The following is a 26,372-nucleotide window of genomic DNA, read 5'->3' as shown; positions in this document are numbered from 1 at the left end:
TGGGTGTGCATGCGTACGTGCATGCATGTAAATCGCAATATAAAATGTTTCATGAGATTTGGTAACATGCAGCTTGTAGAGCTCGAAAGTGAGACAGACATATAAAACCTCCCATCAATCTGTGCTTTCATGCTTCCCGATTTCCCGATACTGCACTCGTCGTTGAGTTGGCAATCCCAAAAAGTAGAACTTGCACAAACATGTTTCTTGATGTAGTTTCTTGTATTAATAGTTGATCAAAATTTTCATATTTACAGGGCGTTTTGAAAAAGTGGACCATTTGAACATTTTATTGCAGAAAAATTACAAAAGGTAGTAAGTTGTGATATATTGATAGAAAGCATACACCATGATATTATCAAATCCCTCATTGCACTGTTTGTAATTGATATTTTCAATGTGTGCTCCTCCTCTGTTCAAGCAGGCTTTCATCCTGACTCTGAAATTTTCAGCACACCCTGTCTGGCATTCAATGCACAGAAGCAAGTGGACTTGAGGGCCCTTGAGAAACATCTGACACCTCCTCAGGAGGCTCAGCACCCAGAAGATGTTGCGATTGTTGATAGCCCCATTCAAATGGAAGTGTGCTTCATCACTGAACCACAAGGAGTTGATCCAATTTGGGTACCTTTCCAGTCAGTCACTGAACCAATCACACATTGCTACCCAACTTGTCATGTGATTCAGTTAGCTTATGCCTTACAGATATGATGTGGGGGTAGAGCTTGAGTTCAGCAGAGAGAATACGCCACACAGATGAGGCTAAGCTCGCCGAATCTTGGGAATGCCGATAGTGGAATTTCTTCGGATTTTCGAGAGCAGAATCTCAAACAAAATCAATGTTACCTTGGTCCTTGGTAAAACTGGGTGGATGGATACCGTTACCTTTATTTAGATTTTTCACACTTCCATGTACTTGGAAATGCTCCACAACTGCTGAATACTCCCATTGGAAGGTCCATTATGGGTGTGAACATTGTAATACTGACAGTATCGTTGGCGCACACCGTAGTTGGCGTAGGGTCCAACTGACTACTTGCTAGAAATGGCATATGACCACCACCACAACCTGCAAGAAAGAAGGGAGGAGCATTAGAAACGACAGAATATCAGACTGCTCAAATAGTCCGCTTTTTTGAAATGCCCTGTACCGTATTTTCCTGTGAAAAACCGCAGCCGTGTAGTAACTGCTTTTCACCCTCAAAAAAAAAACTTTTTTTTCCCTGTGTATTAACTGCACCCGTTTTTCACCCTCAAAATAAATGAATATATTGATCATTTTATTTTTTGATGCAGATCGAAATACATTTGTACATTAACTTTGAACAGAACAAAGTGACAGAGGTATCAACATGCTTACTCCCATGTCTGCTTAATTTCGTCTAACAGTCTTATTCTCATTTTCAAGAGGTTGAAAGGAGAGGATACCAAGAAGTTTTTATTTCTCTTTTTTATTATACAGAGGATTTTTTTTTTGTTACTTGAAAAAGGAAAGAAAGGGATTCATACCGGTATCATACATATTTATTGTGGATTTGTGGCCCTGAAAAGGGCCGTTTGGGTTTTCAATGAAGCTTTTCAGCTAAACCCGAGGAAATCCTCGTCGATGCTTTCCTCATCGAAGACGGCACGTAACTCCTTGTCCAAATCATGGTTGAGCAAATCCCCTTGGCTGTCCACGTCGCTGTCACCGTCATTTTGCAGCCGCCTCCTCCCAAATGATGTCCTCTGGTGCCGTCCATGTTGTTGGAGATGCAGAATTTCAGAAATGCTCGCTTGATGATGTTCGGCGGGATCTCCTCCCAAACCTTAATGATCCAGCTGCAGATCATCGGAAGGTCGACCTTTCTCATGCTCCCACTCTTGGTGTAGGTCTTCTCCCCACTCACTATCCAGTCTGACCAGCAGTGACGTAGCCCATCCTTGAACGGCTTGTTGATGGACACAGAGGGGCTGCAGGAGTGGTCATCCCACCTGGGATGATGAGATCGGTGTTGGTCTAACAGTTGTCATGGTCTTGTGACAACAGAACGCATCCAGGACTCGCATGCTCCATCGTCGGGAGAGACTGCCATTCGGCCTACTATTCCAGACCGTGCACACCCAGTTATGGACCAGTACCTCATCTATCCACCCCTTCTGCTGCGCATGAACAATGATGCCAGCTAGAAACTTGTCTTTGGTCATTGTCTTCCTCTTCAACATGTCATATGCAGGGAGCTGTGGTGCACCATTTGCAGTGCAGGTGAGCATGATGGTGAATCAGTGCTTCTCATGACCACGAGTGTTGATCATCACATTGTGCACAAGCTTAGAGGTGGGTGTTCCGTTATTGGACTCCAGCTATTGTGAATACTTCTTCTTTTGATGTGAGACCAGGTGTTTTCTTCTTTTGTGTTTGGTGTTTTCAGAGCCGCGAGGCTCTATACACACCACGCACCAAAACTCCGGGTGTCTCCGGACGTTTCCAAGCATGGCTTCATTGAATTTGCACACTTTTTTTTGTACATTGTCGAGGCTCGTATGAGAGCTAACACACAACTCACAACAAGGGGGCATGACACGAGGGGTGGGAGAGGGAAGGACAAACAATGGGGAACAGAGACATGAGATCTATGGAAGGGAGAGGGATGGGGCAGGGAACACGGGGTATACAAGATGGACATTACAGGGACTTTCAGGAAGGAAAGCAGGGAATTTGAAGCAGGTGGGTTTGGGGTGGATTGCACAAACTCTCCACCTGAATTGATTTTCAAAATTTAAATGGTGTAATTGAGCTTAACAGCAGTTCCAACTGCCAAAAAAAAGTCTTCATTTGGAATAAAATTGAAATTCAGTATTGATCGTTTTTAAGACTATCTTGTTTTTTTTCTATTCCCATGTAATAACCGCACCCCCAACTTTTTACCTTTTTGGGCGGTTTATACACCAGAAAATACAGAACTTACATCAAATGACTCCTTACAAAAGCATGGCAGGTATTCTGTGGCCATTTCCTTTGACCTAATTTTCACTTCCTTTAAAGTCAAAATTAAATTGAAATGATGTAATATTTTACCATTAATAATATATGAATGCTAAAAGAGACCTTTTGCACATACGTTGTGTGTGCCTTTTCATTTCAGTGATTCGGTTCTGCTCACCAGGAACTTTTAACCTGCCATTGCTGGTGTGGAATCTGTGATTCAAATTGTCTTTTAAACATGGTTTTTAGCAGTTAACCAGAAAAGTGAAAATTTCAAAATGGTGAATTCTAATTGTTGGCTTCCTGAATGCAAACCACTCATGGAAATGTAGGAATACATTACGAGAAATATCATTGTTGCTTGAGAGGTGATGGGTTTGTACCATTGACTGTCAGTACATTATCACGTTGGCAGTAGCTATAACACACATATACCTACACACATGGACGGTTCAAGTTTCACCAATAGATGCAAAAATCTAAAAAAATTCTCATGGGGCCAGAACCACATAAAAAAACATTTTAAGGCCATTTTCCCTGCTAAAGCGGGGGTTAGCCTTGTAGGTCCTATGACGATCCTCTATCATGGTTTCCTTTTTGAGGTAATGTTTTTTTTTTAATGGCCAGATGCCCTTTAGTCACCTCTTACGCACTCATGGCCCTGTAACCAAACAAATTATAACAGCCGTCAAAGCTCTCGAAGCAACCACCCACCACACTTTTCCAACATTATTGATGGTGAATAAATTTACCCTGTACATGCAAAGCTCCAGATATATTCTCACCATTGGTGTTCAGAAGAACCGAGTCCAGATCCACAATCCATTCGCTGGTAGTAATCTGTCAAGGGAGGGGGTTGTGGAGCACACATCCCTCCACTTTATTGCCATTGACCCACCTGGTTGGAAGTTTGTTCTATGAGCAAGTGCCCATTTGGCAAGCTGTCAAAGTTCTCCAAGTCTCTCATTGTGCAGAGGCACAGCACTTTTTCTCAGGTACTTTTCCAAGCATCTTTCAGAAGGTTGGCGAGCCATTCCAAGTAACGATCTTCATCCCAGACACAATACATTTATTTCACCTCCAAAGTTTCAGCTTCCTGAGGTTTTTGTGCATGCGCACCGAGCATTTTGGGGTGGATCATGTCATTTTGAAAGTGCCATATTAAACACAGTACTTCATTTATTTTTGTCATATCTCCATTATCCATTGTTTTGTTTTTTGTCATTTCCCGAATGGTAAACAGGCAACACGCAAACCTGGCGGGGACACTCAGTGGCCATGGCTCCTGGGTCCTGAATGTGGCATATTGCCCAGACAATGCACACTTTGTCTCAAGGTAGGTTTTGCTTTTCATTTGTTACCATTTCATCACCCAGGTTGGCAGGATAGCCTAGGTTCCAGAGGTATGTCCACTCACTTATGAGCTATCGTGTCTGGATTCAAATTTCAACCCAGCTATAAATGGTTACCCTGGTGTTTTGCTGAATGGGTTTTGTCTGCAAATCAGTTTCTGCACTGTAAACAAATTGACTTGGTGGTTCAATGTCTCATGTAAATGGTGTTTTTTGGATATGAAGGGCAACCCATTATTGTTGTTATTTTTATTTCATCACCCAAACACTGAAAGACCACCTCATCCTACATGCAGTTAACTATTTCCTCTCACCCTGCAACCTCATCCAGTTCTTCTGATAAAAGCATCAAGGTCTGGGAGGCTTCATCACGAACATGTATACATACATTTCTGGACCACCAAGATCAGGTGACAGTTAAAGAATAACAAACTGCATTGCTTTGTTCTGATAATTTGTGGGGTTTGTCAATGTCTATCAGTGGGATCAGACCTTTTGAATTTCCAAAATTGTCCCAGGTTGTGACCTATCCTGGATTTTAGTGACCAGACCCATGTGGGAGAGCTACTTATATACTCCAACATGCAAGTGAAGAAGCCACCTGCATCTCTATTCAACATGAGGGTGGCTCCTAAGTGACAAGGACAGGGTTAGGTACCGGTATCAGGCCGTCTTATCACAAAGCCCACCATTGGTGGTAGAGGCACAGTCCTGAGTTAAGGCATTCTCAGGTGAGATTAACAGTGCTTAGCTGCCCCGTCAGTTTGCCTTCCCCACGAGCCTGCATTTGGCAGGGGAAGGTGCAATCCTGCACAATGGGCAACCTACCTGTAGGTCGAGTTGGAAAGACGCCCCCCCCGGTTGGTAAACAGGTATGCACAGGTGAGCAACAGCGAGTGTAATCTTTCGCACAGTGAAGATCAGTTTTAAGTCATCTGATGTTTTAATCAATTGCACTGAAGCTTCATTTGTCAAGTCGTGTTCCATCTGCATGTGATGTGTAAGGACTTCTGACCCAGTGCATTTCTCTGCTCACTGAGGCTTGGAGAAAAGCTATGTAATAAAGCAAGTCAGATTACGAAAAAAGTGGAATGCAACAGGTGGATGGAGGCCGTTCTGACAGTCAGTGAGTATATCCACATATGTATGTCATCATGCCAGAAAGAAAAAAAAAAAGGAAATTGCATACCTTTCACAAGCTGAGTGCAGGTTTTGGGGACCAAAACCCCTGAAAGGGTTCATATGCTTGAAGGTTAAATATTATGCTTTGGAACTTAGCACTTCAGCTTTACAACTTTCTTCTTGAGTGGGTATCTCTCCACTTGAGTTCATATAACATGTAATTATAGCTTAAGTGTTATAACTGCTGTGCCATTTTGGATTATGCATTTTTAACCAGACCACCACAAGCTTATCCAAGCTTTCTCCTCACATTTGTAAATGCTTGTCATCACCAAGTGTGAACTCGTTTAGTTTGGGTACCTTTGGTTTCTCTTTTCAGGTGTGGGGTGTCCGGTACAACAGCAGCGGCTCCAAGATTGTGTCTGTAGCGGATGATCGGGCGATGCACATATATGATTGCCCATTGTGACCAACCTGCACAGCTGACATTCCGACAATCTCCCCTCCCATAAATCAATAAAATATTTACATTACATTTACCCATGTGATTTCTCACCAGTCAGGTTTTGCAGGAATGGAAGAAAGGTTCAAGTTATATTTGTATAACTTGTCAAAGAACTGGTCATGTAATTGGTGCTGCCTTTATTATGTAAATGCACTTTTGCTCAACCCCCCCAACCACCACACATTCCACAAACCAAAGAGCATGACATTTCAGTCACTTGGATAAGTTCCCCTTGAATAGTTTATCATTGCCAAATAGGAAAGTGTTCCACCTCGTTCCTTGAAAGAAATGGCAAACAAATCTCAGAACTGTACAAATGACCTATTGTTTAAATAAGAGGCTCCAAAATAAAAAGTAATAAATTAACCATTTAGTCATCATGAAATGTGGTTTTTAGTGTCATTAGCAGAGATTGTAGATTATATGTTTAATAACAAAACCCTGAAATGTCAGTGAAGCATCCAATTCAAATAATTTGATCAAACTCTGCACTCCACATCAAATTTAAATTATGTAACACTTGATTTCAGGGTTGATGCTGCGATTGTTTAAAATCACAACAAAGCTCACTTGGGCAACTGCACCAATCCTCTTCACATGACACGTTTAACTGGATGATGAGCTCCTGAGATGAAGACAAAAATATGTTTAAGTCTTGCAATAGTAGCACCAGGACTGAATTGAAGAGAAAACGGTTGTTTTGGTGAAAGAGGGGCAAAGTCGTGTCTTAGGAACTCTGGCATTGAACTCCAGGTGCGTGCTGTGCGTACGGCCAGTCCTCCTCATCACAAGCCTCGTGGAAGCGTCGTCGCCGGTCGTGCCCCGGTTCGAGGCTAACCAACTCCATGGCCTTTATGTCATCGGAGGGGGGCTGGTTGGCCCTGTGGGGAAGCAAAGCCTCGAGTTCTGCCAGGCGGTTTGCCGGCAGGAAATCCGCCGGAGGAAACTTAACCTGTAGTGAGAAGAAAATATATAAATCGGCAATTTGATTCTGAAAAAGACAAGCCAAAAAGACAACCCAAAGAGCCATTTCCCCCCCCCCCCCAACAGTTTGACTTGAAAAATTCCATGAATAAAATACCAAATTCATTTAAAACCCTCCGTAATTCAAGCGTGAAGGACCCCCAATAGGCCATCAGCTGTAAGCTGTATCGTGCAATTTCGTTCCACTCATCGGGGGGGGGGGGGGGGGCGGTAGACAAAACCTTCATAATGATAGTATATATCCAAATACATACATATGCAAAAGTTCTCCACTCAAATAGCTGCAGTTATTGTGTATTTTCATCTTTAAAATCGATGCATTCCCAACGTTCTCTCATTTGAACTCGGATCATGTGTGGGCCACGTGACGCCTCGACAGCTAATAGATCGGCTGACATCGTATGCAAATTACGTCAGACTATCACGTGACCAGCTAAGTTGTCCAAGGTGGAAGCTTCCTGCAGGGAGGAAATCACCGGCAGCTGATCGGCGATTTTTGATGAATATGGCGTGAGGACGCTCCCCAGTGTATTATAATTCACCAGAACAAAGAAGTCAAACGTTTTACGTCTGTAAGATGGGATAAATGGAGAGAGTGTCAACAAATGGCTCGTCTTAGATGGTCACGAACAACGTTTAGCCGAGAGTGCCGGTGTAAAGATTTCAAGTTACCCCCGGGGGTAGCTTGAAATCGATTTCGTCCTTCCCCCTACGATTTCAGATTACCCCCTCAAAACATTTATTTGTTGTTTATTTACAAAAAATAGTAATTGAATTGATATTGAAAACTAATTAGGGAAAAAACCATTGGCCACATAACAGCTTTGAAAGAGTTTGCAATGAATTTTGATTTTATTATGAATGATTTTATTTTAATATTGCGATTTAATTGAAATCAGTATTTCTCATACAGTTATAGTTTTTGCCACATTTTTATGAAATCCTTCTTCGATATAGTTGATCCAAATATACATACTGGAAAATCTTTTTAACCAACTCACACTATATTTACAATTATGGAAACAACACAATAAAATCAATGTATAAGAAAGGCAATGAAAACAGCTTATTTTTATTTCACAATTTCGTTGTGGTGGTGGTGGTCGTATGGCAGCTTAGCTGCCGGGGTAGCTCTCATTTCTTGAAGCGTGACTGTCGCTGATGCAGTGCCCCTCTCCCAGTACACACACTGAAACTGGTACTCATTTTGCCGACCTCGGAAGGATGACAGGATGAATCAACCCCCCGGTGTATTAATTCAGTGGCCGACGGGCTCGAACTCAGGACCCTAGGATCCCAAGCCACCACCCTAACCACTACTCAGGACCTTAGGATCCCAAGCCACCACCCTAACCACTGAGCCAACACCAGGCTACGCACTCAGCCTGTCATCCTTCCGAGGTCGGCGAAATGAGTACCAGTTCCAGTGTGTCCTGGGAGAGGGGCACTGCATCAGCGACAGTCACGCTTCAAGAAATGAGACCGACCCCGGCAGCTAAGCTGCTATACAACCACCACCACCACCACCACAACGAAATTGTGAATTAAAAATAACCTGTTTTCATTGCTTTTCTTAAACATTGATTTTATTGCGTTGTTTCCATAATTGTAAATATAGTCTGAGTTGGTTAAAAAGATTTTCCAGTATGTCTATTTGGATCAACTAGATCGAAGAATGATTTCATAAAAATGTGGCAAAAACTATAACTGTATGAGAAATACTGATTTCAATTAATAACAATATTAAAATAAAATCATTCATAATAAAATCAAAATTCATTGCAAACTCTTTAAAGGCTGTCACATGGTCAATAGTTTTTCCCCAATTCGTTTTTAATATCAATTACATTGCTATTTTTTGTAAATAAACAACATAAATAAATGTTTTGAGGGGGGTTGTCTGAAATCGTAGGGGGTAGGATGAAATCTATTTCAAGCTACCCCCGGGGGTAACTTGAAATCTTTACACCGGCACTCTCAGCCAAACGTCATTCGTGACAGTCTAAGACGAGCCATTTGTTGACACTTTCTCTCCATTCATCCCATCTTACAGACGTAAAACGTTTGACTTCTTCGTTCGCTACATTGTCCTGGTGAATTATAATACACTGGGGAGCGTCCTCACGCCATATTCATCCAAAATCGCAGCTGCCGGTGATTTCCTCCCTGCAGGAAGTTTCCACCTTGGACAACTTAGCTGGTCACGTGACAGTCTGACGTAATTTGCATTCGATGTCAGCCGATATATTGGCTGTCGAGGCGTCACGTGGCCCACACGTGATCCGAGTTCAAATGAGAGAACACTGGGAATGCATCGATTTTCAGGATGAAAATACACAATAACTGTAGCTATTTGAGTGGAGAACTTTTGCATACGTATGTATTTGGATATATATACCATCATATTATCAAGGTTTTGTCTACCCCCCCCCCCCCGATGAGTGGAACGAAACTTGATTTTCAAGCACTTTCTGAGCCATGGCTGATGGCCTACAAGCACTTACACTGAAATGAATGAACAATCTTCCTTTTTCAAAGGGATTGCGGTAGAATGGTATTCCTTCATTGAGCACACACTTCACATCACCAGACTTGATTATGTCTCCTGTGAGCAAAGAAATTCAATTTGGTTACGGAATACATTAATAAACTGAGCATGTGCAGTATTGGTCTGTACTTCACTGGCTCGATATGCAAGCCTGGATAATTTAAGTAGAATGAAGAACTAGTGTTGCCAGGTGAAGGCTAGTGTCGTTCTTTGTCGGCAGACAGGTCGAATAATACAGGGTGCCCCACAGAAAACCAGGAAATTTGGTAGTTTATTTTAAACAAAACAAAAGCAAACTTCGATGTAGTGTAAAACAAAGATACACTTTATTGATATGGTAAAATACGGCAAAATAAATCTCAAAATCTCAAATTTCCTGGTTTTCGGTGGGGCACCCTGTAGATAGAATCAACCTTATGTTGATCAAAGTATGCTTAGCTGCATGGGAACCACCAGAGAGAAGCTGAGGTTTTGGGTGTTAACCATTTGTCAGAACAAAAGGAGGGGACGTGATTGGGCCGTGGGTTGATTTTGGATTGGATGTGGGGAGTACGTGGAGTTGGAGTGACTCATCAAATGAAAATCAAGAGGACTGGGAGCAAAAGGGGATGGAGAGATAATAAAGAAAAGAAAGACAGCTGCGTTAACAAGAACTTTAAAAATGAAATAAAAAACAGAAAAAGGAAAGAGAAGATCAAGGAAATATGGATAAGAAAGGAGAGGAAAAGAGAACAGGACAAGGAAAGGTAAGCCAAACAAAATGAAAAATTAAGAACAAATGTTGTAAGTAGGGGAGTGTCACAGTAAATGAATGAAAAAATTAAGAACAAATGTTGTAAGTAAGGGAACGTCACAGCAAATGAAAAGTACTCATTCATCGTTTGGGAAGCCAAGGTGCCAATTCCTGAAGATTATTTGCACTTGCGACTGTCCAATGTGCTGAAATGGCCAAAGATACAGGAGATTGCCATAAATCTCTGGGGAAGTTCAAGTGTTGAGCAACTGCCTTGGAAAGAAAGATCAGTTTCGTTCGTTCTGTTTATTACCTCCACCACTGAAGGTGGATGGAGGTTATTTTTACACCCGTCTGCATTTGTCCATTTGTGAGCAGGATATCTCCAAAAAATTATGGACAGATTTAGATGAGATTTGATGGACAGGTTGGGTGTATGACGACAAACCGATTAAATTTTGGTGAAGATCCAAATACGAGAACTTTTCAAGTGATTATTCACCAATGAGAGATGGAGCCAAAAACAAAACACAAGTTTCCCCCACTAAACGAAGAGGTTACGTATTGTTGCAGTTTTGGGGAGTCCTAGAAATCCTCATAGTTAGAGCTATATATATTTTGTAGTACATCGTTTCATTAAATTTGCGATGTTTATGTGGTTTTATATGCGTTGTGTACGTATTAACTCGACAGATAGATGGGTACCCCCTCCCCCCCCCCCAACTCTCCTTTCTATGCAGTAAACCCTCAAATATCACGGGTTCGAATATTGCAGGTTTCGACCAATCATAGGCAACCTATTTTGTTCCGATTTAGTTATCGCAGGATTTCATTTTGGCCAATCGCAGTTTTTGAGCTGAGATGGGTCCTTGTTTGCGTCCGGATGTACGATTACTCTACCTCCCATTACGAGCCTTTTCTTGTTTCTCGTGCACCATATTTAATGAGCCCAAACATAAAACGATGGACATGAGTTGTGCCAAAAGGCAGAGAAAGGTTTCAACGTGCGAATATATATATATATATATATATATATATATATATATAGTTGTTAGATATGTTGGCAAGAAATGAAAGTGCAGAATCTATGAGCCACCATTCCAGCCAGGATCAATGAATAGAATGTGTGGTATATCTGTGCAAGTGTTGCCAACAGCACTCTGTAAAGCGCAAAAGTCTTAGCCCAGTCCTGTGATCCTCGCATCGAAAGGATGGAAAAAGCCCTTAATGTTTCGACCAAGGACCAAACACAATAAGTGGCTTTTGAGTGGACACAAGGGTGTGTGCGGCGAATCCTGCGCACGTGCCATCTGAACTTGCACACAGGCCAGCGAGCGGATGTGCCGTGTGGTTGAAACTGCCCAGTACGGGTGCGGGGGATAGTGAAAGTGCACAAGTGAGGGCAAGTCACTGTCTGTGGCATAAACATGCACGGCAGGTATCAAACCGCCGTTTAGCGATGCATGAGCCTCAGTGCACGTTGAGCTACCGGTGTGGAAGATCAAAGCTGTGTGCTCCATGTATGCCGGCACAGGTGTGTGCATGTGTCATTTGGGCCTCGAGGAGAAAGAAGGCATCTGCACAGGAAAGCCGCCAGCAGAGACTGAGGGTTTAGGTTTAAATTTAAAATGAGTGGAGCATGTACAAAGTGTTCTTCTCCAAAGTGTAGCATGTACAAATCTGGTTCAGGGTGAATGACCAGTGGGAGGCAAAGGTCACTGCACATCAGAACATGCATGCAGGCATGCATGCCTTTGTAGTACAGATAGCTGTTTGGAAATGGTCTCGCCAGGTTTTATGGCGAGCCAGGCGGTTAAAACAAGAACGTTGCCATTTAGGCGCATTTTGCCACTCCGGGAATCCTTACAGAGAAGGACGAGGAAGTAAGGCCAGATTGGGAAGGAGAGTAATTCTGAGAGAACCTCGGAGCAAAGGTGTGGGAAGCTAGGTAAACTTGCACTGTGTCTGTGCTAATTGGGCAGATTAGCAGAGACACAGAGACTACAGGGAGAGAGGTCACTTGGTGAACCTGGCAAGAGTGCGTGCCAGACTGCTGAACATGCAGGAGGATGACTGTGCCAAGAGTGCGGCGTAACGCATGGTGCACAAGCCGTGCCATGCGAGGGTTGACAAACCACTAAACGAAGATTTCACACCTTGTGCACATAAAATAGGCAAGAGCAGGCAAGTAAAATCGGCAAATAATAAATAAACAAAGCAATAAACGATTACCATTCCTACGTTATCAAAATGAAATTTCACTTCTCGGCACATAATGCATCAGAGGTTTTCATAATTTTCCTTTTGAGCCTTTAAATTTTACTTTTACCCGAATGACAACACTTGCAGACAATAAACACTGGTACAGTACCTGGAAATTTGAACCTCGGATCACGGCGTCACGAGCTATGTGCTCAGATGTGATTGCCAAGCATGCAAAATCAAAAAGTTAACATGCCAATCACAATCCTACAGGAACATGGGCAATAAATGATAGACAAAGACATAACGCTTGGTTACGTACAATACGTGAAACGCCCTCAATCTAGCTTTAAATGGCATTAAATGGAATGTGGCCATAGCTCCAGGAGACCAAACGGATGATTAGTGCAGTCAACCCATGATCCCCCACAATCCTTTTATAATAATTTGAACTGAGAAATCCTATTAATTTCCATTTTCTCACATGTTCGGCCAAAAACTGGCAAACCGACCCTCGGAGGTGCTCTCTAAGCTATATGCGTACACTCGACTCTCAGAAGTACCCCCCAAGCTGGATGCATGCGCTTGACCCTCAAAGTGCTCCTGAAGCTAGATGGGTATCACACCAAAGTTTGTGTTGTGCTGATGGTTCCACATGAGGATGCCGTACCTGGGTGCAAAGTGATCACAATCGTCCTGCTGTCCAAAGTTGTGATGGGTCGCTGGAAACCACACAGCGATTCCACCAAATCTATCTCCATCTTCATGCTGAGGTCTTCATCCTGCCTGAGAGGTTTTATTTTCTGTTAGTCGATTGCAGTTAAGAGAGCAGGCGAGAATGCAAATGGCTGGTGAAACAAAAGACAAAGCAGCCAATCAAAATGTTGATGCGGTGAGGATCCACAGCGAAGTGTGCGATATTTAAATGTTCCACAGCAAAGTTCAAAGTTCATCGCACATTTTCTTCCAACCTGCTAAAAGTCTGATGATCCTTCTGATCAAGCACGACAATTACATCCCCTGGTTCATGATCAGGCTCCTGGTCCCCTTCGCCATGAAAAGTAATTTTCTGGCCATCCTTCATTCCTGTAGATCATCATTTAAGATTAATTTCCCTCACCCTTTCATAATACAACAAAACAATCCATCAACACCAACCAGCATTTCATTTGAAAGGACTAACGAACCTTTGTCAATGTGCACTTCCAGGATTTTCTTTTCGCGCACGATCTTGCGGCCATTGCAGGTTTTGCAGCGATCACGTGGGTTCATACGTTCTCCCTGACCTTGGCACGCATGGCACAGCGATTGAAACTGCTGCACCATGCCCGGCCCGATGGGCTGGATGCGCATAAACATGCCACTGCCTTGGCAACTCAGACACTGCTCCAGAGCACCCTTTCGCCCACCGTGGCCTAGCAAAGATATCATGAAATAGTAACAGATACCGAGCCTTTGTGTTCAATCAAGTTATGTTAGGCAAGTCTATTAATGAGGGTCGTCCCAAACGTTTTGTCACCCTGTTTGTAACTTTTTTAAAGATAAAGATTGAGACGATTGGAAAAAAAAGAAAAATCACATAAATAATCTCATTATTTTAAATATGTTCAGTTAATAAGCTTCTCATGTTGTTTGTTTCAGTATCAGATATTGAAATAATAAGTATCAAGTGCATGACTGTGGCAGAAAACTACAGTGAAGACTACCAGACTTGTTAAATTGATGGTGAGGCATTGGAAGAGTACAATGAATCAAACAATACATTTTCTCGATTTCTCCGAAAACATGACTGCACTCAAACTATTTGGCGATGAGAACATTTAACATCTGTTCTGTGAGGAAAGAACTGATATGTATGCCAGACCATGGTCAGGCAAGCTTTTCAGTGGAAGATGCAATGACAAACATCACCATGAAGATACAGGTAGACCACAAGAAAACAAACAACCGGTACCCATACAATTTAAAACCATAACTTTTTTTTGATTTAAAATGACACGTTCTTTGGTACACATTTGCTTTACTTTATGCTTGAGCACTATGGAAAGTTTCAGATGGATATCTTTAATGTCATCAATTTGATTGAGGTAACCACATGCTCCGGGTGTCGGCCGCTACACTGCAGGTACACTTGGATTCGACAGGAAAGACTGTTTATTACTCTGACATATTCGACTGCAGTGATTGAATGGATTTTATCAGTTATTACCTCTGCCACCGAAGGTGGATGGAGGGTATGTTTTCACCCGTGTTTGTCTGTCTGTGTGTGGGGAGTTATCTCAAAAAGTTATGGACGGATTCGGACAAACTTTGGTGGAAATATTAGGTGTGTGACTCGGACAGGGGTCGGCAACCTGCTGCTCTGGAACCGCATGCAGCTCTTGAAAGGGGAACCCAAACGTTCAGACCACTTCGACGCCAATCTATCCCTTGATACCTTTCAAAATAAATATGATGCGTCTTTTGCAAGTTATAAAGTAGGTAAATTTGCGAGTAAAAGTAGAAATCTTCTTCATCTTCAGATTCGTTGAGACATCACACCCAGAAGTGGACCACCACATCCGTACTGTGTACGGGTTATATCGCAATATGACTGAACTCAAACGGCGAATAATTTTTGATTTTCTACAAATATGCTGAGTCGATGCGTCCTTGGTGCTTGGATAGCAATACAAACAGAACTGGTTTTATGCTACACCAATGGCTGAAAGACCCTAAGTTTGCCAGAAATTGGACGAAGATTGTCCAAAATACTTAAGTGTGGATCTCCAAAATGTTCGCTTTTGTGCTCATAACATTGGACAAAGCACTGTTATGAAACAACAGAAATGGCTAGATCTTGTGGTTATCCGCCACGATTAAGAGAGAATGTCATCCCCACGATTAAGCAGAAGAAACAGCTGGCGCTCGAAACTACCACCATCTCTACCCAACTCACAGCATATGAACACGGGCAATTTGAGCGGTGAATCAAAAAAAAAACCTGTTGCCATTGGCTGGTAGTTACTACAAGAGCACCGGAAAAATAATTATCTCTTTTATTGCTTCAAATATCTCTCTTGCTTCTCAATATCCAATTATCTTGTGTATGTATATATATATATATATATATATATATATATATATATATATATACATATATATATATATATATATATATACATATATATATATATATATATATATATACTGCGTTTCTGTCTGTCTGTCTGTCTGTCTGTCTGTCCGTTTGGGGAGGCGCTTCTCAGGTCATGGCGGGGCTTCCCACATTCAGGGAGAGGCTTCAAAATCGAATCGCCGCCATTTTGTTCGCTCCGTAGAGCCTCTTTAAGGCCCTCACTTTGACACACGGCTTTATCTTTACTCTAAATCGATATCAGATTTCATTTGTTTTACAGTCGTTAAGATGGTGTGCAAGTCTTAGATGAAAAAAACACCGGGAAGAAAATTGGCGTTTTTAGACAAAAATGCATTTTAAGTGAAATCAAGGCCTGTAATATATAGTCCATTCAGACTCCCTCACGGGCTACATCTTAACACCTTCTGATTTCATTTTTTGAAGTCGTAAAGATGGTTCAAGTTTCAGTTGCATTGGCGTTTACACACAAAAATGCATTCTCATAGCCGTTTTCAATGTATCTGGTCAGACACGATGAAGAGATGGGGAGTTATTAAATTACATTTTTTATCAGTTACCTTTTGAATAAACAAAGGTATATTTTGATTACAACTCATGCAAAGAAAATGAAATAATGCATGTCAGCGATCACAGCAGCGGTTTATTACACACCGCCCAACAAAGGAACGTTTTCATAATAGAGAGGAAAGAAAATCGTGGTCTTTAATTTAAAATAAAATAAAAACTTGGTTTTCACACGAGTTTAAGGCTGATCATGTGCAAGTACATGATTTATAAACAAACTATTTCACATGTGCATGGACATGTGATTCACATATACCACGTGAAATAAATAAACATTCTAAGGAAAATTCCTGAGATATATTTTTTAGTTCTTATTTTACAAGTTATGTTCATGTACACTTTGAAGAAGTTTATTTTAAATCTTCAATTAAAAAAACGTCCTTTTGTATGCTGTACACGGACGAAAAGAGTAATTTCGGTTTTCGCCAGCCAGAAGGGTGTAATATGCCCATATACACCACCCACCACACTTGTTCCCGGGGACTTTTCCATTTGAGCTGTATTCTTTCGACAGTCGTCACAATAAAATGTTTCATTCTTTAGACGGTCACAATAAAAAGGTGCAAGTCTTCGGTATTGTCTGATCCCAGTCACACAAGTATAAAGCTCCTGTGTGAAGCAGGATGACATCGACATGACGACGACACACATCTTTAGCAAAGTGAAAGTACAGTATTATTTCAAGTAATCAATCGCATTTATCATTTTATGGCCTGCCAGGATAGCCTCATTGCCAGGATTCTCAAAGGATTGCACATTCGGCTTTGAGCTACCTTGCCAGGGTTGGAAATGCAACCCAGCGAAACAACCACTCTGGCGTTTGGCATCAATCGGAGAGATGTTAAACCGGAGGATGCAACGCGTCGCATTTGGAACTGCCATTTCCAAAATGAAGAAAAGAATGAGGGAACAGAATGAAACAGCTGATGAACATCATAGACTTGCACGGGAAGCAGAAAGAAAAACAATGAGGCGAGAGAATGAGACGGCTGATCAACTTCAACACAGGCTTGCACAGGATGCTAAGCAACGAAGACTTTGGAGGGTAATGCGTATGCATGCTCAGCAAACATTCACAACAGCATTCGTAATGAATCGGAAAAGGTATCAGATAATATTGACCAAGAGCATAATTGCGGTCCGATGACCTCACCATGCGTGTACTGCTCTGCGAAACGTTTCACAAATTAATCAATAGGGAGAGGGGATGTATTTACAATTTGTTACTCCACGAGGAAGGTCATGTGAAATAGTTTGTTTATAAATCCTGTACTTGCACACGATTCAGCCTTGAAAACTTACCTCCACTATTTTCCATACCTGCTTGACTGCAACAACTTTATCAAGGTAATGATGGAAAATATCGCAATTTCTGAAACGATATCCAAAGTTAAAATTCAGCTTTGCTCCAAACACAGCCATTTCAGATACCTGGGATTTATAAACAAACCATTTCATATGTGCATGGACATGCATTCACATGTTATGTGAAGTCAATAAAATGTGTACATTATACATAATTTCTGGTTCTGATGAATTGCCAGTACAAATTTTAGAAGATTCTACATGCAGTATCTCACTCAAGATGTCCAAATGTCATACATTTCTCTACCTATGGGTTTCCCACAAGTGTACAATAAAGGTTTCCGTCCGTCCCTGTGTTTGTGTTTGTCTGGGAATGGGACTGTCAAGACGACAGTGGTAAAAACACCACTGCAAAGTGTGGATAAAATAGAATATGTGATAAGCTGATGAAGACCAGCAAACGTATATTGCTTTAAAGGTCCCCTGACATGCCAAAGTACATAAATTTCATTTATACATGTCCTAGAGGAGTTTTTAGCCTGGTGTGTTGGCGCAGTGGTTAGGGCAGCGGCTTGGGATCCAAAAGGTCCTGAGTTCAAGCCCCGTTGGGCCACTGAATTAATACACCAGGGGGTTGACTCAGCCTGTCATCCTTCCGAGGTCAGTGAAATGAGTACCAGTGTACTGGGCCGGTGTATACCCCGGTAGAAATAAGTGTACCATATCCCTGTGTCGTAAGAGGCGACCAGGGTTGTGTCAGGAAGGGCATCCGGCGTAAAACATGTGCCAAATCACTATGCGGATCATATGGATGATCCGCTGTGGCGACCACTAACGGGAGCAGCCGAATGAAGAAGAAGAAGATGTCCTAGAGGAGTTTTTCATCGTGATTTCAGATCTGACAGTTTTTTTCACAATACTCATTCTGTAAAATTAAAAAAAAAAAAAAACGTCTTCGGGAACGCCCCTAAAATTATCCTGAAAGGGGCATAACCCACATGACGTCATATACAGTACGTCAAAGGCTGCACGTTAATTACTCGGGTTGGTGGACTACGTGATTCTATTGGCTTGCTGTGTGTTTCCACATTCGATTGGTCGACTCAATCGCTTCGTTCATTTCTGCTTTAAAAAAAAATAAAAAAAATATCGAACATTTGGTTTTGAATAATGGATGGCATGGACTTTCATTTGTCTGGTAGCGACAGTGAGTGTGAGAGAAATGAAGGATTTTGGTCTGAATCACATGGAGAATTGTGGGATAACAGTCACGGGAGGTGAAGTTCAGGCAGCTGGAAATGAAGTACGGCCTTAGCAGTTCGATCCCGAAGCAGGACAAGCAGAGGAAAATGGCGATGAAATTCCCGGAGTTCATGATTATCGGAGAACATCAAAGGAAGACTCGGAAATAACAACTGGTTAGACTAAATCCTATTCGTAATTCAATAATGTAACTTCGACTTGCATACTGCTCGATATCAGAAATATTTTAGTGAAGTGTCGTGACCAGCGCAGCGCATATGTTGCTCTGCGGCGAATTAATCACAAACAAGGCCAGCGCATGTCATCGGCCATACCTCTCCGTGCATAAAACGAAGCAATCTCGCTGTTCGGATACGATGAAAACTTGTGTGCAGAACACACCTTGTGACAATTGTCTAGAGTAGTCTGACAAATCTGACATTGTTGCATTTTTATTTCTTTTATTCCTACTGTCGTCATGTAGCACCAGTAGAAAACAATGAAAAAAAGAGAATAATAAATAAAAGCTACAGCACGTCAGATTTATTGGCCAAGTCGGACGGACGACGGATTTATCAGACTAGTCTCGACCAGTGTTTCTCGACCGGGGTTCCCCAGAACCCTAGGGTTCCGCAAGAGGTCGCTAGGGGTTATGCGAGAAACTAATAAATAGACTAATGTATTTTTGAGTAGTTTTAGTTTGATTTAATATTCGTAATTTTACTATACACATACAGCATATTGTTGGAAACTCCTTGGTTATTATAATAGAGGCTTCAACCTCTTTAATTATTTACAATTATAACAACCATAGGGAATGTATTTAACGATGTCTATATGGCGCCAGTGTGAACCGCCCTCACTGGTTAGTGGACGTCATGTACGCGGCGGATTCGTGAATCATCGAGTGACTGACTCAAGTACGGGACGCATGCACGTGTCCATCTATCTTCTGTGCTTCCGAGCACGAAGTGTGTGTCTGTCTGTCTCGCTCTCTGTTTACCTTTATTGCTTCAGCTTTATTTGTTTAAGTTTTGTCTATCAAGTTACATGAGGTGTTTTTTTTTAATTTAAAAAAAGATTTTTTTTGTGAATTAAAACCTCGGTGTGAGGTCTCATAAACGAGCAGTACGTTTTTTTTTCATTGCCAATAAATTTGACAAAAAGGGGGGTCATTTTTTCCTTAAACCAGGTATCCGAAAAAAAATATTATATTTACCACGTGAACTACAATAAAAATTAAAAAGAGCTAGATATTAATAATGGTATATAATAATTTTTATGCAGGGGTTCCTCGAGACATGAAAACTATTTCAAGGGTTCCACAAGGGTAAAAAGGTTGAGAAACGCTGGTCTAGACTCTGGAGATCTCGAGTCAATCCACTCTGTGCGAGATACTGTGTGTGACGTCACGCTGCGATTCGCTGAAGTCCATTTTTTTAGGGGCGGGACATAGCAAGTTGTGAATAGCTCCAGAAATGATCAAAATATTGCTCTAATTATCCCATTTTTGATTTAAAAAAAAAAAAAAAACATGGGTGATTTCTTCACGAGGAAGGTCAAGTGTATATATATATATATATATATATATATATATATATATATATATATATATATATATATATATATATATATATATATATATATATATATATATATATATATATATAACAAGTTTATTTTGCATGTCAGGGGACCTTTAACTAGAACAGCACTTGGTGCAGCGCATGTCTCCGCCAAACTCAACATGAAGGTTACGTTTTGTAGCCCACTAATACACGGATATGCATCCGGACCCAAACCAAAATCAAAGTCTTGTTCTTGGCACCGACCCAACTTATCCACCAAGTTTTGTCATCATCCATCGACAATTTTTTGAGATATTGTGTTTTCTCAGTTTTTGGCCCCATCTCCTCAATTATGAAGAATCCTTGAAATAAAATAAATAAAATCTCATATTGGGATCTGGATTTTCACCAAAATCTAATCAATTCATCCTAGTCCAGGGATGGGCAACCCAAATAACAGAAGCATTTTTTTCAAATTTGGTCAGAAACGCTACATCTTAAGAGCCGTAATGCATGGAAACCCTTATTTTAAAAATCCAAACTCACTTCTCATCTCCACTCATTTGTTCCTCTTTTTTCCCACCTGTGGAATCAAAATCAATATTCTCTTCAATCTCATTCTTCCCTCCAGGTCTTCAAGACAGCTGTTCACCACCCTCTCAGATAATCCCCCATTCAGAACCACATCCCCCACCTCCATCCAAATTTCCAGTTTTGCCTGAGAGTTTGCTTCTGTATCCATCTTGTCCACTCTGTGCATCCTCCCCTACCCCTCTTTCCTCCCTACTTCCCTTATTTGGCTAAGTCTCCCTTTATTTTGTCCTTTAACCTTGCTGTTGGCATCTCACCCCCTCTTTCTGCTGTTCCTTTTCTTTTGTTGCGTCCTATTCCGTTCAGTGATTCATCTCTTCCATGAGCCTTGACTTTGTATGAAAAAGCACATACCGATTAAGTTTTTCCACCAAAGGTGGATGGAGGTTGTACTTTCACCCGTTTGTCTATCTGCCTGTTTGTTTGTTTGTCTGTAAGCAGGATATCTCAAAAAGTTATGGATGGAATCAGACGAAACTTGGTGGAGAGGTTGGGTGGGTGACAAGGAAAAAATGTTTAGATTTCATTGCAGATCCAGATCTGGATTTGAGAATGTTTTAAGCGATTCTTCATAATTGAGAAGTTAGGGCCAGAAATGATATACAGCAGGACCTCTCAAAAAGTTGACAGCTTCAGATGAAACTTTGTGGATGAGTTGGGGAGGTGATAAAATGTTCAGTCTGGCTTTTGTATCTGCTCTACAGAGTTCCATTCTATGTTTTGCTGTTTTGAGATCATCTATGGTTAGTGGTGTTCCTCAGTAAATGTTGTTTTAAGCGCCTAACCCTGAACTCTGTTTGACTCTTCTTGAAGGATTTCATTATCAGGCAAATTTTGACAGAAAACGATCTTTCTTTGGTTGTCCATGACATGTTGGGGGGGGGGGAGGGGAAGGCCCTATCTTGACAATCTTAATCAGCCGACTACTATACACGAACTCCACTTTATGCACTTGCAAAAAGTAAGAGTATATCATTGGCATTGAGGAAGTCACTGAAGGTTTTGATTGAAAAAGATAAATAAAAAGATGATGGTAAAATGGAATCAATATCGCCAAAGGAGCAGAAACCAAAATGGCTTTGCTCTGTCTCAATGACAAACCACAACTGAAGCCTCATTCAGCAGATTTAATGACCTGACGTCCAAAGTATGTGACAATGAATGGAGAAGACTATCCATTTGGGATTTTCATTATCATACAAAACCTGCAGTTCACAAGGTGTCCAACACTTCTGAATGACACCTTCCTCATCCATTATAATGCTGTGTACCCCATTAGAAATGCATTGTCTGCATCCTGTAAGTGCAACATTTTGTCCTCACCATATTTACCAGATTAAAGTCCATGCAGCAAACGTACATGTCTGAGGAGGTTAACATAGCCATATCCACTGCAATAAGGGCATTTCAGAAGGAAGCCACCTGCACTGGGTTTAGCGCCAAACAACACACATTGGACGATGGAGATTCCAGAATAATGTGACATGGATACGGTTTATAAACGGCACTAAATCTTATATGCACGTGGGGTGACAAAACATTTGGGAATGACCCTTGTATCCTCCGTCGAACCAAATGAGCAAGGGTTAGCACTGGCAGCAAATGTCCAATGGATCGCACAAGATTATTGCTCTGTTGAAGAAACATTAACATCTGGTGAACACAATTTACAAGAATAACCATTGTCAATATTCACACCCACCTTCACACTTGTCACAGATTACGTTCTTCTGCAGTGCAAGTTTCCTACTCGAGCCATTGTACATTTCTTCAAGGTTTACAGACAGCTGGTGCACAACATTCTTGCCTATGAAGGAGGAATTAGGCAATTGCGAGATTGCAAAAGAAGAACAAAATCATTACCATGTTACAGTGTGCCAATTTTTCAAAAAGGCCGACCTTGTGTAATGTGGGTCCAAAGAAAGCTAGTAAACTACGGTCAATATAAACTACAGCAAGTGAATACTGCTGAATGTTAATCCAGTGACACAAGATGCAATCTTAAAAAGGTACTTTAAAGAAGTACCGAACCTTTTCTTTCCCTGTGGTTTCGAGAGCTGCCACCACCAAAGAAAAGGTCAAATATGTCCATCGGAGAGCTGAAGCTTCCACCACCACTGCCGCCTTCCTTGAGTGCCTGCTCCCCTCCACGATCATACATCTCTCGCTTCTTGGTGTCTGACAGAACCTCATACGCCTGCGAAATCTGTTTGAACTGCACACGGCCAGCCACCTCATAATCTCACCAGAGGGAAGGAACTATCATTACCAGCAAGCGAATAAAACTTTTCCCTTTTTGAGGCCTAAAAACCTTGCATCTTTGATTGTGTTGAGAATATAATTTGTTTGCAATCTGGGAACACGTATTGTTGCACAAGTCAAGGGCAGTTTAAGCAAGTAATCCTGCTGGAGGTTGAATGGCTGTTCCACCCCCTTGAACTTCCACTTCTTTTCACAACAAAAAGTTCCAACTCACAAAAAGCATAACCAACTTCCATTACCCCAATCTTGATTCGGTGGTGGGATCAATAAGATGCTACATTGTATATGGCATCAACAATTTCGCTCATTGGTTAAAGATCCAGATCAAAATACCATTCGTTTTATTAGACTTTGAAGTTTAATATGCAGTGCAAAAACAAGGAATAATATGAGTTTTTACCATCTTGGATAAGTACGACTTGTTTTTTGTATCTTGCTGAGGCTCATGGAAGAGCTAGAATATAAAATGGATCAGGAAATCACAGAACAAAAACAGTAGAAAGAGAGGGGGAACACACCAACAGCAGGGTTGAGACACAAAATAGAGACTTGGAGGGATAAGAGACGTGGGGAAGAATGAGAGCAAGGGGAGATGCAGGGTTAATGGATACAGCCTTAAATTCTCAATCAGAATTGGAAGGAGTTGTTCGTCTTTCGGCTGCTCCCGTTAGGGGTCGCCACAGCGGATCATCTGTTATGATCCGCATACTGATTTGGCACAGGTTTTACGCCGGATGCCCTTCCTGACGCAACCCTGGTCGCCTCTTACGACACAGGGATAAGGGTTGGGTTTCGCCATGACTCCGGGCTGCCATACACCCTCATAGCGCGGCCCAGCGCAGAGCTCCCGTCCTCAAGCGATCCTCCAACCCAAGCCTCCGAGTAGCCGGATTACAGGCGCACGCCACTACGCCCGGTTTCAGAATTGGAAGGAGACTTCTTAGTAAATGATGGCATGCTCCAAACTACCCATCTTCCAACGTCATGAGAAATCAATGTCAAGTGATGTGATGTGTAAAGAAGAAAAAGTGAAGACACTAATTTTTGAGCAATTCAAATATTTTAATTGATACATTAATATTGGCAAGTTATACGTGTGAGACTGTCATTCAATAAAATTATTAAACTCCATTTAACATTCAATTGTGCCATAATCAGAAAGTAGGAATGTTTGGGTATCAAAATATTCTTTCCTCCAGGTCTTCAAGCTGTTCACCAACATTTCAGATCATCCCCCATCCAAAACAATGATGTTTTCGACACCGTTAAACCACCACTCCCCACCACCCCAAATTTCCAGTTTTTTTTTTTTTTTACTTCTGAGAGTTTGCTTCTGTATCCATCTTGTCCACCCCCTGCATCCTCTCCTACCCCTCATTTGTCCAAATCTCCCTCCATTTTGTCCCTCAAGCCTGCTGTTGCCATTTCCCCCTTTCTCTTTCTGCTGTTCCTTTTGTTCTGTTACGTCCTGATCCATTCTGTTCTTGCTCAACAAACCTAGACTCTGTTACAAAAATATATATATATATATATATATATATATATATATATATATATATATATATATATATATATATATATATATATATATATATATATATATATATATATATATATGAACCATAAGTAATTTCCCTGCTTCAAAATGTTTGCTCTGTGCCTGTTGATTAATAACATCCTGGAGATCTCAGTACTGCTTGTTAAAATTTGAGTCACCAACAGAATGCATCAACCATCAAGTAAACAATAAATTGCGGGTGATATGGAAGTGCAAACCATGTACTTTCAAAATTAATTAATCCATGGGTATGATATTGGGCCCTGTTGTGGATATGAAATTGGCTGAAAGCAGTAGCACTGAGTATTTGGATTCCAACATTCTGCTGAAACTTCAACGACACTCAAGATAATGAATTATGTCATGATCGGAATGGCAGTAAAACCCCAGCTGGCTCATCAATTTCCTAAACGAGGGAAATAACCTGCCAGCATGGTCTGATTGGGATGACATTCCAAACTCGACTCTTAAAAGCCTCAAGGGCAATGAAGGATGGCCACCTGAAGGCTGTACCTATAAAAGGCAGTACCGTTGACATATACCAAACAGAGTTTAAGAGAAATTTCAAACAAAAATATATCACATGACGTACACCATAAGTGCATAGACAAAGGTGACAAAAATTAATTCCACTCCAATGCAACAGGACTGAAAAACAGCAGTCGATAGACAAGACAACATACCTTTTCTCCCTCATTCGGATTCTTGTCTGGATGGTACTTCAGAGCCAGCTTCCTATATGCTTTCTTCAGCTCATCTGCATTTGCATGAGGCTTTACACCCAAGCGTTCATAATAACCTGTTTCCTTTACCATGTTTGCGTTGCTAAATGTTCATATACTGCAAAACAAAAAAATAAAAATAAAGACAAAACGACATTCTTTTATTTATTTTCAAACAATAATCGAAGCAGATGACTCAAAGGTGATCCCACATTCAAATCACATATATACTGTGTTGAGGTTTACATTGCCCACGACTGAGGTTGCAGTACAGTAAAGTCTCAATATATGTGGGGGTTGTATTCCTGAAAATGGCCACATCAAAACCGCATAAATTGAATACTTATGAACCACAGATCAGGGTGAAACACATAACTGAATTTTTCTCGCATCCATCAAATATTGGTGCAAATATGTTAACCGCACAACTCTGAATCCGCAGATAATGAACACGTATATATAGAGACGGTATAATTGTGTCATGTCCCCTATACTTCATACAAAAATACTTCAATGTCTTTGTCCAAAATGAAATAAATGTATGAGATCTGCAAAAGAAACAAACAAATTCATCAATAAAACAAGAGAGAATGAGCCTTGGACACCAATGAAAAATATTTCATAAAACTCCAGATGCATAGTGTTGCATGAAACCACTTTACCATCATGTCGAGAGTAATATTTTCGCATTCTTCAGTTGAGAACACAAAATTACGAACATAGATGCGAGATTGAAAGTTTCACAAAATTAATGTTAAACGCAAATACATGAACTATTATACCGGGAGCCCGCGGGGCTTAGCTCAACCGAAGAGGGGAACAATCGCCGTCCTCATGGTAAGATGCCAGATGATATTCTCACCTCAGAACTCTGCGTCTGCCAGGACACTGCTGCTGGGTTGACATTCTGTGGTCAATATCCGTATCGCATAATCGGCGCTAGCTCAACTTGTCAGCGGAACGGCCCCAAGTAGGTTTCTGATATTATTCATATAGCTTGTAACATGATA

General features: G+C 41.2%; 2 protein-coding genes across 7 annotated transcripts in view; one reads left to right on the top strand and one right to left on the bottom strand.

Moving 5' to 3' along the window:
* The window catches only part of SKIC8 (SKI8 subunit of superkiller complex), a 32,727-nt gene extending 26,753 nt beyond the window's left edge, over positions 1-5,974 (top strand). For all 4 annotated transcript variants that reach the window (XM_085846928.1, XM_085846931.1, XM_085846929.1 and 1 more), the window contains exons 9-11: positions 4,209-4,301; positions 4,649-4,727; positions 5,819-5,974. In XM_085846928.1, the coding sequence (XP_085703054.1) occupies positions 4,209-4,301; positions 4,649-4,727; positions 5,819-5,908 (262 nt within the window). In that variant the 3' untranslated portion in view covers positions 5,909-5,974. The remainder of the gene's footprint in view (positions 1-4,208; positions 4,302-4,648; positions 4,728-5,818) is intronic.
* A 90-nt stretch (positions 5,975-6,064) lies between these two features.
* Positions 6,065-26,372, bottom strand: part of LOC147017344 (dnaJ homolog subfamily A member 1-like) — a 45,839-nt gene continuing 25,531 nt past the window's right edge. For all 3 annotated transcript variants that reach the window (XM_085846925.1, XM_085846927.1, XM_085846926.1), the window contains exons 2-9: positions 25,324-25,480; positions 22,852-23,035; positions 22,523-22,627; positions 13,599-13,826; positions 13,383-13,497; positions 13,082-13,197; positions 9,433-9,533; positions 6,065-6,896 (exon numbers count right to left, since the gene is read on the bottom strand). In XM_085846925.1, coding sequence (XP_085703051.1) covers positions 6,672-6,896; positions 9,433-9,533; positions 13,082-13,197; positions 13,383-13,497; positions 13,599-13,826; positions 22,523-22,627; positions 22,852-23,035; positions 25,324-25,455 — 1,206 coding nt within the window. In that variant the 5' untranslated portion in view covers positions 25,456-25,480 and the 3' untranslated portion in view covers positions 6,065-6,671. The remainder of the gene's footprint in view (positions 6,897-9,432; positions 9,534-13,081; positions 13,198-13,382; positions 13,498-13,598; positions 13,827-22,522; positions 22,628-22,851; positions 23,036-25,323; positions 25,481-26,372) is intronic.

The sequence above is a fragment of the Eptatretus burgeri genome, chromosome 11 (assembly GCF_056783735.1).
Source record: "Eptatretus burgeri isolate ZD-2024b chromosome 11, Ebu_testis_v1, whole genome shotgun sequence".
NCBI lineage: Eukaryota > Metazoa > Chordata > Myxini > Myxiniformes > Myxinidae > Eptatretus > Eptatretus burgeri.
This window is presented reverse-complemented; position numbering and strand designations above follow the sequence as displayed.